At 43.7% G+C, this 14176-nt stretch overlaps 1 protein-coding gene across 4 annotated transcripts; it reads left to right on the top strand.

The window, feature by feature from the left end:
• Positions 1 to 746: 746 nt before the first annotated feature.
• LOC143209378 (purine nucleoside phosphorylase) lies at positions 747 to 13811 on the top strand. Of its 4 annotated transcripts, none has more exons than XM_076424922.1 (7): positions 747 to 1093; positions 5240 to 5319; positions 9540 to 9634; positions 9815 to 9993; positions 10680 to 10855; positions 12429 to 12619; positions 12863 to 13811. In XM_076424922.1, the coding sequence occupies exons 2-7, from the start codon at positions 5267 to 5269 to the stop codon at positions 13090 to 13092; spliced, it is 924 nt and encodes a 307-aa protein (XP_076281037.1). In that variant the 5' UTR covers positions 747 to 1093; positions 5240 to 5266; the 3' UTR covers positions 13093 to 13811. The 4 variants fall into 4 exon arrangements, with proteins under 4 accessions (XP_076281037.1, XP_076281036.1, XP_076281035.1 ...); XM_076424921.1 differs by having other exon boundaries at positions 9785 to 9993; XM_076424920.1 differs by lacking the exon at positions 5240 to 5319.
• Positions 13812 to 14176: the final 365 nt, after the last annotated feature.

The raw sequence follows: 14176 nt of genomic DNA, 5'->3' as shown, positions 1-14176 counted from the left end.
GTATACAACCAAAGTTTCGTTAATAGCGAGATCCACGAATTCATTTGTACACCCAGCACAACTGAATTCATGAATAAATTAAAAATGACAAAAACCAGCATTCACGTTGGGTTGGGGGCGACTAGTATTTGTGCACCTGAGGAGATATTATCATACATCAGATCATAATGCTCCAGCTGAAATAAAAGAGGAGAGACCAACATTACAAATTACATTGTGATTTAATTGAACGAGAGAGCAGAAATGCAAATTACATTGCAATCGAATTGAACGAAGCGCGACTGAATTTCGAATTACGATATACATAATTGAATATGATAGAAATGTAATCGAATTACCTTGTACATAATTCTAATTCGTGAAGTAAATTCGTGAGGTGATTCGAGCCAAGTATTCTGCGAGTGAAATTGCGAGGAGATAGGGAGCGAGGAGTGCAGCGGAGGCCGCGAAGATCGTCAAGATCGAGCGAGATCGGCAGGTGACGCGAGCGTCGCGTCGCCGGTCTTCGTAGGCGAGTTATTGTCACAAAGAGAAGAGAAGCAAACAGTGGCCGACGCAGCGGTGGCAATTGGAGCATTTAGTTCGTAATAGGTTATCATCGCGTGCCCCTACCTCCCAGCGACTTTCTGACCGTTCCGATCTCCGTTCCGATTGGAGGGAGGCCGTGTTGTGCGTCCGAAATGATTGGTCGGCTCGGCGTAACTCGAATTTTTTCACTCGTGCCGCGCATCGATATAAGACAGCTACAGGTCCGAGCACAGCGGTCACTGGACAGTCAAATTTCGACGTGGAAACTCGTGTTACTCCGACGCGGACACTCACACTTTCGCGATTACTCAACGAGGGAACCTCTTTGTCCCGCCATCGCAGAAAACCTGCGATTTTCTTCTACTACTCGCGAAACGCATTCCGTTTCGACGCCGCGCCGCGTCGCGCCGGTGCCCTTAGGCCAACCAATCGCACACGATCGCCAAGGAACAATGCCCTTCACGAACGGCGACTTTGTGAACGGCCACAACCATTATCAGCCGCTCAAGCGACCCACGGAAAATGAGTTCTTACACACGCACGTCAACAATCTACAGCACAGCTCGTAAGTAGACGCTTGCGAAACCAGACCATGCGCAAAATGAAACAGAACAAGCGTGTGCCGCTGATCATTGTTCCTGGAACAGGTTAGCGAAACGGTAGATCGACGGAACAACCGCTAAAGTCTTCGACTAATTGTCAGATAGGAAATCGTTGACGTGTGCGTCGTCCTATCGCGCGGTCCTTATTGTTATTGATAACTTATGAGAGAAGCGTTTGTACATTTGGTTTTAATATCTTTACAATCAATAATACAACTACTCGGGTATGTATTAAGATGGTCTATTGATACAGATATTTCTGTTTACATACATATCACAGATATGTCGCGCGTTACACACTAATTTTATAGTTACCTTCTTAACACTTACTTTTGTGCGATCGTTGTCAATGCAATTCTTGCAATCCAATGCATCGCTCTTGCTAACGTTACCGTGTTGTGATCTTTTTCTCCATCGAATTCGTACACTTTCTTCGACTATATTCGTACCTCGTTTGTTGTCTCGTTTGCTGCGGACGTTTATGGAATTTTATGTTTTTCTAGACGAATTTGAAATAGACAAAAATTGTATTAAATTCTGCCGAATTCGATATTCTACCCTTTTGTGAAAATCTTCAGAAGCCATAGATGCATAGAGATCCGCAGTCTGATTAACATCATAGCGTTTGAACATGAAAAACTTCGAAGACACTGATATAATTCTACGTAGGAAAATGTTTGTAGAAAGAATTGTTGGAAAATTACTACTGCAACTGATTTTGCACACTACAACGAACATAATTGTAGATCGTTAACGATAATGCACGCTTCAAGGTTCCTTTTCAATTTTTTTACCAACTCATTCAATGTTATTTCTAACAAGCGCCGTTAAATCGTTAAATACTGTACGCTGCAGAGGCTTGTTTACAATAATATTGAATAGTGCCCGAACACATCGCGCAAGTCTTTCACGGTCAATTCTTAAAATCGGCGCTTTTAAAAACTCACCTATCACGTGTCAGTTAATACTTAAATTAATTAATTCCATTTATGATATCCTTGCTTGAACCGAATTTCATTAGGATTTTTGTTTTCTAAAAGTATCGAACAAGTAATCCCTGTGATAAGCTTTATCTTCGGAATGTTGATTACATTATTGGAATTCTTGGAGATGATTGTTCGACAGCCGCCAATCTGTCGATCGATCACTCGATCGGCACAGATGAATAATTTTCAGTGTTCGGTCAGTGAACACGTGTAAAATAGTAGCCGAATGTAGATCAGGAAGGAAATCGCGTGAGTCGACGATGAGTCGTTGGAAAGTTACTAACTCATCCATATAGTTTATCGCTTATCGGAAATGTCTCCATCTTTAATCCAGCCATAAAAGAATTCTACCCGGAGGAACTTCGATACGTGGCACACGTTCGTAAAACTGTTGGATAGTTTTTGAATCGCTCTGTACCCGAAGTTCGAAGCACCGTAAATGTATCGGATCCGCCTGTTCGCTATTCGGAGCTCCTGCTTGTCGGAAAAATAACTTCGATTCGCTGTAGGAACGGTTCCGAGGATGTACAGGGTCGTTCAGAAGTTTCGTGCGCTGTTGCGTCTTCGAAACGACTATCCGCGAAATGATATTTCTCCGGTGCGATTGTTTCGCTGGAAGAAGATCGGGGAACAGCAGGGAAACTTTCATATTCAAAATTCGGGAGCTGAACACGGTCTTTGCCAAGTTTATTCGTTTCGGCTACACGAAATTTCGCGTTTTAGATCACTGTGGGGAGTATTTTCGGGTGGTGCGTTTATGTTTCTCGCACTGCGGCGCGGCGGGCAGATTGCGTCCGAGGGGGGCAGGGAGCTCGAGGAATTGTAAATGGCAATGCAGTTACGGTTCATTCCATCTCCGCGTGCTCATTAGCGTGAAAAAAGTTAGTTGCACGTGGACCGGGCCACTTGAAACAACCGTCGCTGAACTTTCGTCGGGAACAAACGCCGGAAACGGCACTCGTCCGTGTACAGTGTACACGCACTCCTCCAGAGTGTATATGAAATTTCCAAACACAACTAATTGCCCTAGACTGCCGCGGTTCTCTCCGCTTCTATGGATCCGCGCGATATTGCTGTGCTACTGTATCGAGTTCCCCGGCTAATTGCAAAAGTTAATGGACCGCTATCGAGTTATCACTCGCTGCCGACGATATTTACCTAACTACAAGATTCCCTCAAGTACCGAGTATCAATGGGAAAAGATTTTCCTCTTGCACCCATCTCCCTCTCTGACATTTTCGATCATTCGTACACAGTATACATAGAACGCAAGAAGTGTTGAGCTCGAAATTAAACACGCACCAGTAGATACGGACATTCATGATCAGACTGTGCCCCTTTAATAGCGCCGCGTGGTTTAGGACATTCCAAACTTGTTTTCCTTGAGAACGAAGCCTCAACTGAAAGGTTTCATTTTCGACTTCCTCTTAATTTCACAGTACTTTTACCGTACGAAACTAAAACGAGGAACAGGCAGATGAACAAAAAGGAGTGCATAACGCACAAACTTTTAACGGTTTTAACATAAACGAAATAGCCAATGGTGCTGGACGATCGTCGCTCTTCGCTCTGTTTCTCGTGATCGCTATCCATTTAGAAATAGCGGTGCGTGTTCGTACATCGATTTTGTTTATCGGCAAAACAAAAACAAGAATCGCTTGTAATGTCGACGGGGCCGTAGACCTTCCTGTCAACAAAGGCTAACAGCAGCAGCAGTAGCAGCAGCAGCAGCAGCAGCAACGATAGAGAAAGGGAGACGGTGGTGCGTTGACAGTGTTGATCGCAGATTTATCTCGTGTGTCGATATATTTCTTCGCGGTTTCGTAATACGTTACATCACAGCGCTGCCAACAACGCTGCTTACTCGGCGCTCGCTCGTTGGAATTTTATTCGACTGGTTGCACGACGACGTTCGACTGCATCGATTTCTCAGGACATCGATGTCCGTCGTTCCATCGTCGCGATCATTATTGCTCGTTCGAAGGTCGTTTCAATTTCCTCGAACACTCTATTAACCATTTGACACGCCGCGCGATCGCGCTTCTTCTCTTCGGCGCGTAAAAGTGCAAGTCCATTAATCCGCAGCCTGAAATGACACATTCTGTCAACGCGTGTCCTCGCTGTTATTGTTCGGAGAAAGCCGCGATTTTTCGAAAGAAATAGTTCTTTAAATACTTTCAGAAAGCGCAAGTCCATTAATCCGCAGGCGGTCAAATGACACATTCATGGAAAAATATTTTTCAATTTATTCAAATGCAACCCTTGAAATATCTCGAAACAAGAAATATATGACTCTGGCTACTTTCATAATTATGGGCACGTATACATGATCGAGTTGTATGTATATTTATATGATTGCTCGAGTGGTTTCAAGTGTATTGCGATCTTGATAAACTTGTTCGCGAACATCCGATTAGTGAAAATGGGCGACAATAATGTGGTCGAAAGAGTTACTTTTTTTTCGAGCATCCGAGAACAATGATTTTCCAGATGCGGTTGCACTCGATACGACTGTCGATTGCACGCCGTCTCAGTTGTTTCGTTTTTAATGCATCCTCGACGTTCCAGCGGCAACGCGTTCGAACTAGCTCGCTGTCCGACTGGATAAATTTTCTATATAGTCGATACATTTAATATTTACCAGTCGCGTTCCGCCATTTTCCACCCTCTCCGCGTTCTCGTGCTCGAATCGGTGCATAGAAACCCGAGCGGCATTAAACTTTTTTCGCCAGATCCCGGGAACTTTCGCCTGAAACGACCCCGCTTTCGATATTCCCATGTTCCCGTGACTTTCCACCGCCACGTTGCTCTTATCCACCTCGCGAGACGTGCGATGAGAAAATGGGACACGTTCCCGAAAATGGTTCTTCGGTGGTCACAGTTGAACGAAATGTCTGCAGGTAGGATCTATCCTTTCTGAAAGCGATTTGAGATTTCGGTTAGTCTTGGGAACTGGTTGCTCCGTGGGGAGGTGTTTCCGAGGCGTCGAGGGCCACGAAACCACGCCTACTTCAGCAAATTGTCCTCTACGGATTTGTCTGATATGTTATTTTATTCGAAACATTGCTCCTCGTACAAGTTCAGATTGCTATCAGAATAGAGAGTGTGTGTTCGTTAATTTAGGTTGACTAGTAAATAGCTGTGCACTGAATGCTGATTGGGAGCAACGATGCCACGCCTACTGAGGCCGTTCCATACAGAGCGTACGTATACACTGTTGGTCAAAATGATAAGACACCTCAATGTTTTTAGAAATGAACATTCATCCGTACATACGTATATACACGTAGAAAGTGAATATACGTACAACAAAATAAGGTACTAAAACTTTTATATAATATAATATACTAAAAATTAAATAACTCGTTCAAACCATTTATCATTTCTACAAAAATTGATTTTTAGCGTGGGCAAAATGATATAAGGCACTTTGAATATAAAATAAGAAAAGTATTAGAGTTCAACAAAATTACACAATTTTTGGCAGTTTTAGTAATGCGTGGACTGCCCTTTACGACTTTACGTTGTATGTACCACTTCAATCATTCTTCTTGGCAAACTTATATACAAGATTTTTTATATCATTTTCATGTATGCTTTTCCCAGCTTCTAAAATTGCTGATTTCAATTCGGATACTGTACTGTACTCTGTACTGCTTTCCACCTTCGTATAATATTCTTTTTTGACAGTCTTCCCCAAACGTTCTGGATTATGTTTAGGTTAAGAGACTTCGCACGCCAATTCAAAACGTTTATATGTATTGGGTTGGGGAAAAAGTGTCTTCGTATTCTCCCGAGTACTAGTTTCACAATGCTTTCCCGATCTAAATGTTGAAAGTTTGTAGAATCTATGCTGTAGCTAAGAACACAGATTGAAAGAACCAGTCGAAAGAAAGAACCAAGTCGTCGTATCTTACTTATCTCGAAGATCCTGTTTGTCGCAAGTGATCCAAACGATCTAGAGCGAGCTGAGCCATCAAGTTATGTGTTGTCCTTAATTTGGCGCGACGCGAAGCATCGAGACGCGATTAAATCCGAGAAGCAACGAGAGAGAGAGAGAGAGAGAGTTCCTACGACGCGCGACGGGCGTACATCCCGTATCCGGGATTAGAGCAACCGATATTGTGGACAGAATCGCGGAGGCGTCATTGAATCCTCTCGTGCGATGCCCTGGAGCCGGGCCGTGGCGGGGCGCATTCACGTCGTTATAATAATCGTCGACCTCACATTTCCCATTCATAACGGGCGACCGTACAATCCCGTTTTACGATGGAGCATCCGCGAATGCGGTCGGTCTAATGACGTTTGGCATACCCGCGGCTATATCAAAGCTTTTCCACGAGACGCGCGCCGCGCCGCGCCGCGACGTCGAAACTGGGAAGCAATTCTCAGATTCGCAGTTGAATGCGGGATGGGTTCGGGCTGGCTCTATTGGCGACGCGGATGCATATTCAAGCGCGTTCAACGTCCCATTATTCGATGTCCCTTACGGGTGACGCGTATGCATTCCGATTATCACCGTGATTTCCACTTCGGCCCCGCGATTATTCGATCCAGGGGATCGAAGAACGAAAACCGTCGCGCCATTTCTTAGATCAATCTTTTAACCTCTCTTGCCGTTATCATTTCCTTCACAGTTGATTAGAACGTCCTTATCCCCAAAATATGTCGTAACTGATTAAGAAAATTGATTATATCATAGTTTTCGTACGGCTACGTTTATGTTAACCCTTTTGTTTTGTTTTGTTTATGTTTCACATTTTCAAGGGATTAAAGGCAAGGGGTTAACTTCATTAATAAATAATTAAAACAAACGAAGCCTTCACGGAAATTCATAATAAATATTCACTGATCAAGACTAATGAATTTCTAAATCGAAATATCACCACATAATACATGTACAAAAAAATATATTTTCGAAACAAGAAATATATGACAGACCACTTTCATAATTACGGGCACAATTGTGATACAATTTAATCCCGAAGTTATAAATTAGTCGAATAAATGCTTCGGCATCGTCTTCCTCGAAAGAAGAGATTGCTATTCGTAACATTTTCAATTGTGTCAGTATGTAGTTTCTGTCGCGTGCACATTCTTCGCGCAATTGTTTAATCGGGCAAACAAGCGTGCTCTTGAATTCCGCCGTCTAATTGTAAGCGTGTTGCAGCTCTTCGTTTTAATGTTATCTGTAATTGACCGTAAGCTCTGGCACGGGGAAGATAAGTTCGTTCGGGATAAATTTCAGCAAGTTTGCCCGCAAAATTGTGCATTTGCATAAACCTCGGTAGTCAGGTTAAGAAACAGCAATGATCGAGGTGGCGGCGGAGCTATTGTCGTCGGTTTACCACCGCTCTCCAGTTTCCGAAAGCAAACTGTAACAGGTCGCGAGCGCGAGCAGGATCGTCTTTGATGTTCTGTCGCAAAGGCGCACCAAAGTTTCACTATGTTAATAGTCCTCGAGCATCGGAGTGTCTGCAACTTGTTTATTCAGAATTTCTTAAACGACTTCTCGCGGTTTGCATCCCGGTGCCGTCAGCTCTGAAACGATCGATAATTGCCCGAGCTACGGACACGCTTCGAATACACTTGTACATGCACTTTTTCACAATATTTGCAGGACGACGGGAAGCATCTGGGAAAGGGTGGAGGGAATCTAGGGAAAGATAGGAAAAGTATGATTTATATAAAATAGATGTAAGCTATTATAAAGTCGGTTTACAGTCAGCTTAGGTATCGTCTTCTGTTTCTTAACATGCCTTGTCTTGAATGGCTTGGCTACAGCCATCGATTAATAGTTAAAAAGTCGGATCAACTCGGCGTCGCAGAAATATGGTGTGTCGATTCGCAAAGAGTATTAAACCTCGCAAGGTAAGGTTTAATAGCACATAAATAGTAAGGTGGGTTCTCTTAGACCCCGACAAATGAATTTCATAAACAGCCTCGTTTCTAATTTTGGGATAGAGAATAACACAAGATAAAAAGCAAACAAACAGATTTAATTGTATTAATATAAAAATTCTTTTGAAATATCTGAAGCGGGGGTCTCCGAGATCCCACATTACCTTGCGAAGGTTTAGAGAAAATAGGGTACGAAAGGGGTGCAAGAGGTAGTTGAAAATTTGTATAGAATCGCGAGAAATTGTCGATTGCGTGACGCGTAGCGGGGGCCGGCTTATGTGCTCGGATGCACGGAAATTCTGCGTGTGCATCTGTGCGTAGAACCGGTCCGGGCGGGTGCATTCTGTATCGGCGTGCGTGCACGCGTAAATGCACGCACAGTAGATGAGGTGTACGCGTTCGTGTTCGTGTTCGTATAAACACACGCAGCTCTGAGCCGCGCCGTTCGCGATCGCGCGCGCTTGTCCCCGGGCCCCAGTGTATGCCAATGCGTGATTAGTAATACCTGCGAACCGAAGCCCAGGGTTCGGCTTAAATCCGTCGCTATTCTCGAGCCTCTTTAGCAGTTTAACAGGCAACTGCACCCGTTTCGCGAAATTGTACCGGGCGCTGCGCTGGCCCCAGGGAGCAACGAACCACTCGTTCCTCTCGCGGCAACTATGACGGCTCCCATTATCTTGCCAATTTATGCGGTCGTGCCTGTGATTTCGTAGAAACTATTATTTCCAGCCTCGCGCGAGACCGAACCGAAACTGAAATCGGACGTATTTCCGGCCAGAAATCAGTCCACGACCCCCGAGGCTCGAATCGATTCGCGATCCCGAAAATCGTGCTACACGGTTCCCCTACATTCTCATTTCTATTTGTTTTCGATCTGGCGCAGCCATTGTAAAAGTTCGATGGGTTCAGAGGTGGAAAGTTGTCTGATCTTTTCAGCGAACAATCGGCGATTGTTCGTGCTCGATTTCCTGAGGCTTTAACTTCTTATTTAAGGAGGAACCTAATTTTTTTTTACATTACTGTAGTGTGCTATGATACAATTTATACTTTCATTTGTTTTCGATCTGGCGCAGCCATTGCAAAGATTCGATCGGTACAGAGGTGGAAAGTTATCTGATCTTTTCAGCGAACAATAGGTGATTGTACGATGCGCATATGTACTGTACCGAACAGTGGATTTGTTCGGTTGCTCTAACAGAAGCTTCGATTTGGGAACGGTCGTAATAGAGATACATTACTCGAAGGGAGCAACGAACAACGGAAACTTTGAAAGGGGGTAGTGAAATAGAAAACGTTGGGAAACTATGCTACTGTTTCCTCGAGTTTCATGTTTACACCGAGTTAAATTAATTTGCCTCTGAGTTTTCAAGTAGTTCAGTGTAGAGCGATAAACAGATCAGAGTCTCGTGAATTCATCTACGTATAGTATATTTGAAGAAGCGGAAGAGCAAGAAAAGCGGGGGTGATTCTACATGAAATAAGTCGAAATGGCGTTAATTACATGCCCGGTTCTTTCTTCCAGGTACACGTATGAGACGCTTCAGGAGTCGGCTCAGTTCCTGCTGGATCGCATCAAGATAAAGCCGAAGATCGGGATAATATGCGGCTCCGGATTAGGTTGGTGGTTTTCCGAGTGCATTGGAATCATTTATATGTACATAGACACGATCTCGTGGAATACACGCGGGACTGGTTGCAAATTATACACAGAGCTTACTGCTTGTACCGAGTATTTTCCGAGTCAATCGTTTGTGTATTCCCAAACAGGATCAATTGAGCAAAACGAGTTGTGTCCAGGTTCGTTGGCTGACTCCCTCGAGGACACGCAGTGCTTCCCTTACGAGGAGATACCTCATTTCCCTGTCTCCACAGTCCAGGGTCACAAAGGTCAGATGGTGTTTGGTTATCTGAGGGGTGTACCGGTCATGTGCATGCAGGGCAGGTTCCATTATTACGAAGGCTACCCGCTATGGAAGGTGAGAGACACCCTCTTGCAATTGACTTATTTTATTCCTTCATTTAATCGTTTCAGTGGGTCAAAAATATTTTTTGTATCTCGCTGTTCTTTTGAATCGCAAATATTAATTATGTATCATGCATAAAATCCGCAGTCGAGTCGTCATTAGAGAAATTAATCCTCCGTCTGCAAACCTATCTCTCTGTTTATTTCAATTCCTCATTTCAATATTGAAGCTGATACTGATACAGTATGACTCTGTTCCCTGGTCTCTGATGAACAGACAGCGGATCTGTTTATATGTACATACGTATCATTTGCATGGGAATGGAGCTGGATAAACGTTTGTTGCTTATTTGAAGTTTCACCTATTCATTTTTCGTCGTAAATGCATAAAATTCTTCAAAAGGATTTTTTCAAATATACATGTAGCTAATTTCTATATGAAAGTCTGCAGCTCTTATTGGAACAGATTGTAAATATATAAAATGTATACGAGATTGTAAATGATTCTGTTTGTAACTTGAAACATTAAATGGATGGACCTGATGTCGGCAGTATGGCGACATTCGTCTCCAAAGGGTTAAATATGGTTGCAAACGGAGGACGACAAGGACAAGGGGGATCTTGTGTTTGTTTTCGCAGAGTGTCTTTATCGCGAATGCTATTGCTATAGCTGACTGTTGGTCTCGTTTCCATCCACAGTGCGCGATGCCAGTCAGAGTTATGAAGCTGGTGGGCGTGACCCATCTGATTGCGACAAACGCGGCGGGAGGTCTGAATCCCACGTACAAGGTTGGCGACATTATGATGGTGAAGGATCACGTGAACATGATGGGTTTTGCGGGGAATAACCCTCTTCAAGGACCCAACGACGACAGGTATCTTCTTCCTGTTCTGCCTCCGCGCGACGCGACGTATCACCTAGTCGCACCATTCATCCCCCCCGCCCGTCACACGCTTCCTTATCGGTTCTGTCCCAGACGAGCTATACGACTATTCCTACACGAATCACCCGGTGCGATTTTTTCATCGCAAGCTCCATTACCGTTTTCGTGTTACATACTCGCGCTTATCTATTGGCACTGGTAATTACGCCTAATCGTTGCCGTCGATACAAACTTACCCTTTGCACTCGAATCGCTCTAAAGCAGGGTCGGCAAACAAACATTTTTCATCCGGGCCGCGAGGTTAATGAACACGAAAGAATAAATCAGATTATTTAAGATGAGAAAATTAATGACACGAAAGAATCATTTTCTTTTTAACGAAAAAACTGTTGAACCTTTTTCTTCGTTGCTCTACGAATAGTTATCCTGATCACAATAACAAAAAATCAATAATACTTCCTTCCTCCCCCCAAAAATTACCTGAAAAAAGAATCGAATACATACTAAAAATTAAAAAAAAAAATTAAGTCGATGTCTTCATTGAATTCCGAGAAAACGGCTTGTAACACTTTGTCTGGTACACTCTGTATGTACATATGTATAATGAAATTATTACGGTGCAGACAGAAATATATGTACATTGCTAGACCGTGGATTTTTGCGCCTCCGCTATCGCAAGAATAAAGGGAAGCAGGGAAGAAACCGAGCCGGAGGGAATAATGAGAAAAAGAAAGATGGCCGCTGCACGGCGTGAACGGCAATGAATTCGAGTCGGCTGGGAAGCCGACAAAGGGTTTCGAGCTCGTTTCCGAGAGCAAAGACGTCGACGAGGTTCGTTCGCGGATCGCAGAACCCAGGGAACCTTGTCCTAAGGGGCTAGGGTAACGGAGCCCTGCCAGTACGAAGGTCCTCGAGGTCCTGGAACGAATAAAATTAATCTATTTTGTCGGAACAACCCCTTGAATCCGATTGACGAACTATTTACTTACCGGCATAAAGAATCTGATTGACGTATTTACGTAAGAATTTCCTTCTGGCCCTCCCCCCCCCCGTCTCTCTTTATCTTCCTCTTCTCCCTTATTCTCTCTTTTCATTTTCAACGTCTGCTTTCCCGACTCGTTCGTTCACGGTCGAGCTTGCTTTGACCTTTCATTTGGCAGTTCACGGGAGTCCTTCACAACTCTTCCTTTCTTACATCATTCTTCTAACTCTTCTTATTAATAGAGTTCGTTAAATATGTCTGCCAATGTGTGTTCCTCTTCCCTCTTCCCTGAAAGTTTCAACTTGAAGTTGCTTCATTTTGAAGGGCGCATGGAGTCTCTTCTAAATACTAATACTAACTGTATTACCAATGCGAGAAGTATGTATGTGTTGAGAGAAGAACGGGCTCTTGCGTTACTTCACGACTGAATTTCTGCGAATAAAATTGATATGGAGGGAAGCTCGATATACACACAGGAGTGCAAAGGGTTAGCGTAATTCCGGAAGTTGTAGCGAGAGATAAGGCGAGGTGGTGTTGGCAACGATCCGGCAATTTCGTAACGATTCTGCGTGTTCCCGGTAGATTCGGGCCGAGATTTCCACCGATGAACAAGGCATACGACCGTTCTCTGTTAGAAATGGGCCAACAAGTAGCCGAGGAGATGGGCATCTTGGATATGGTTCACAAGGGCGTCTACACGTGTCTCGGTGGACCAAATTTCGAGACCGTGGCGGAGCTGAAGATGCTGAGGATGATCGGCGTCGACGCCGTTGGTCTGTACAATCCCTTCCTATTTATTTCTAGACTGCGGATGTTCATGCCAAATAAAAATGTTTTGCATTGATTGTGGAAAGCAGCAATGACTTCCTGAAATTTTTCTAACTCTTCACTGTTTTATAATTTCTTGATAAACGCGTCAAGATCCGCAGTCTATTTGTCTGATTTCTGATTTGCTCTTGCAAGAAGACAAAGTTGCGAGGAAATGATCGAACGGGACAATTTGATTCTATCTTTAGGAATGTCCACGGTCCACGAGGTGATCACTGCGAGACACTGCGACCTGCAGGTGTTCACATTCAGCCTAATCACGAACCAGTGCGTGATCGACTATGAAAACCACGACGAGGTTAACCACGAAGAGGTGATGGACATAGGAAAAGCGAAACAGCCTCTGCTGCAAGAGTACCTATCGCGTGTAGTAACGCGGCTGTCGGACATCATCAACTCGGAAAGAAACTGCCTCTAAGAGATCATCCTCCAAGGGATCGTTCGCATCTACAACGCTCAGCTGGTAGCAAAGATCACGGGGAAAGCGGCCATCGAATTTCCGGCTAGATTCTGCGGCAACGAGGATTAGCCTCGATCACGTCCCGAGGATCATATTTAATTCGACGCGCGAAAGCCGTTGCATTTCTCCGCGGAACTCGGATTTTCTGAGCTACCCTGGCTCTGCTGTCTCTAGGAGTATCGCAGTTGACATTGCCAGAGGCCCGAGCAGAGTCAAGACAACCCTGAACAGGCACGGAACTGCCATCTTTCGCCTCTGCATCCCTTGATCATGAAAATCATGGAATTCCATCAGTATTCATCTGCGAAATGTTTGATGTGAGCCGAGGTTTCAGTCTCTTTCAATCGTTTATGCGCAAGCATTCGTAATGAACATAATTGCGTGTTTGTTATCGATGTACACGTAAATAACCAGCTTCGTTATCGACTGGTATCTTCAATCTTGTGAATAAATGAAAGAACATTGAGAAGAACACTGCAACTTCTGCACGTAACTTCGAAATCTTTAATTGAATAGAAATGTTGGGTTTATTACACATTTTTGTCGAGATTGAGCTGACAGTGTGACAATACAATCTCCGCGGATCGTTTCAATGCGGAGACTGCGGATCGTTGTGTATTTGTGGCATCTGTGAGTGTGTAAAGTGTAAAATGTAATACAGAGAATTTTTTATTCGATGATAGACATGTTCCTCTTTATCTGCCGTTTGTGTAATAATCCGAAAAATGGAGTTCACGAACGATACTTACGAATAGACGGCGGATTTTATGCACATATGACAAAATCAGTAGGTGTAATTAAAAACATTAAGAACATTAAACGAATTTAAATATATTGTTATATTGTTTAGAGCCTATTGAACGTATTAGAGAGAAAATCAATTTCTGTCACTCCGGTTTGTTGCAATTCAGGTAGAGAATTGTTGATTTTGCTTAGAGATCCGCTGTCTACTTATGAACGATACTCTCTCTGGACCCGTCGGCATTGCTAACAATAAGAGAATTTGTTGAAAGAGAAATTGTTGTTGCTCTTGCGAATTCTA

The sequence above is a fragment of the Lasioglossum baleicum genome, chromosome 6 (genome assembly GCF_051020765.1).
Source record: "Lasioglossum baleicum chromosome 6, iyLasBale1, whole genome shotgun sequence".
Lineage (NCBI taxonomy): Eukaryota > Metazoa > Arthropoda > Insecta > Hymenoptera > Halictidae > Lasioglossum > Lasioglossum baleicum.
The sequence above is the reverse complement of the archived record's forward strand: the minus strand, read 5'-3'. Positions and strand labels throughout refer to the sequence as shown.

Bases quoted from the DNA above. Each gene is read 5' to 3' on its own strand.
- LOC143209378 (XM_076424919.1), top strand. From the start codon at position 981: ATGCCCTTCACGAACGGCGACTTTGTGAACGGCCACAACCATTATCAG. The intron at 9,635-9,784 runs GTTGGTGGTTTT...ATTCCCAAACAG, and splicing joins AATATGCGGCTCCGGATTAG to GATCAATTGAGCAAAACGAG. The intron at 10,856-12,428 runs GTATCTTCTTCC...TGTTCCCGGTAG, and splicing joins CAAGGACCCAACGACGACAG to ATTCGGGCCGAGATTTCCAC.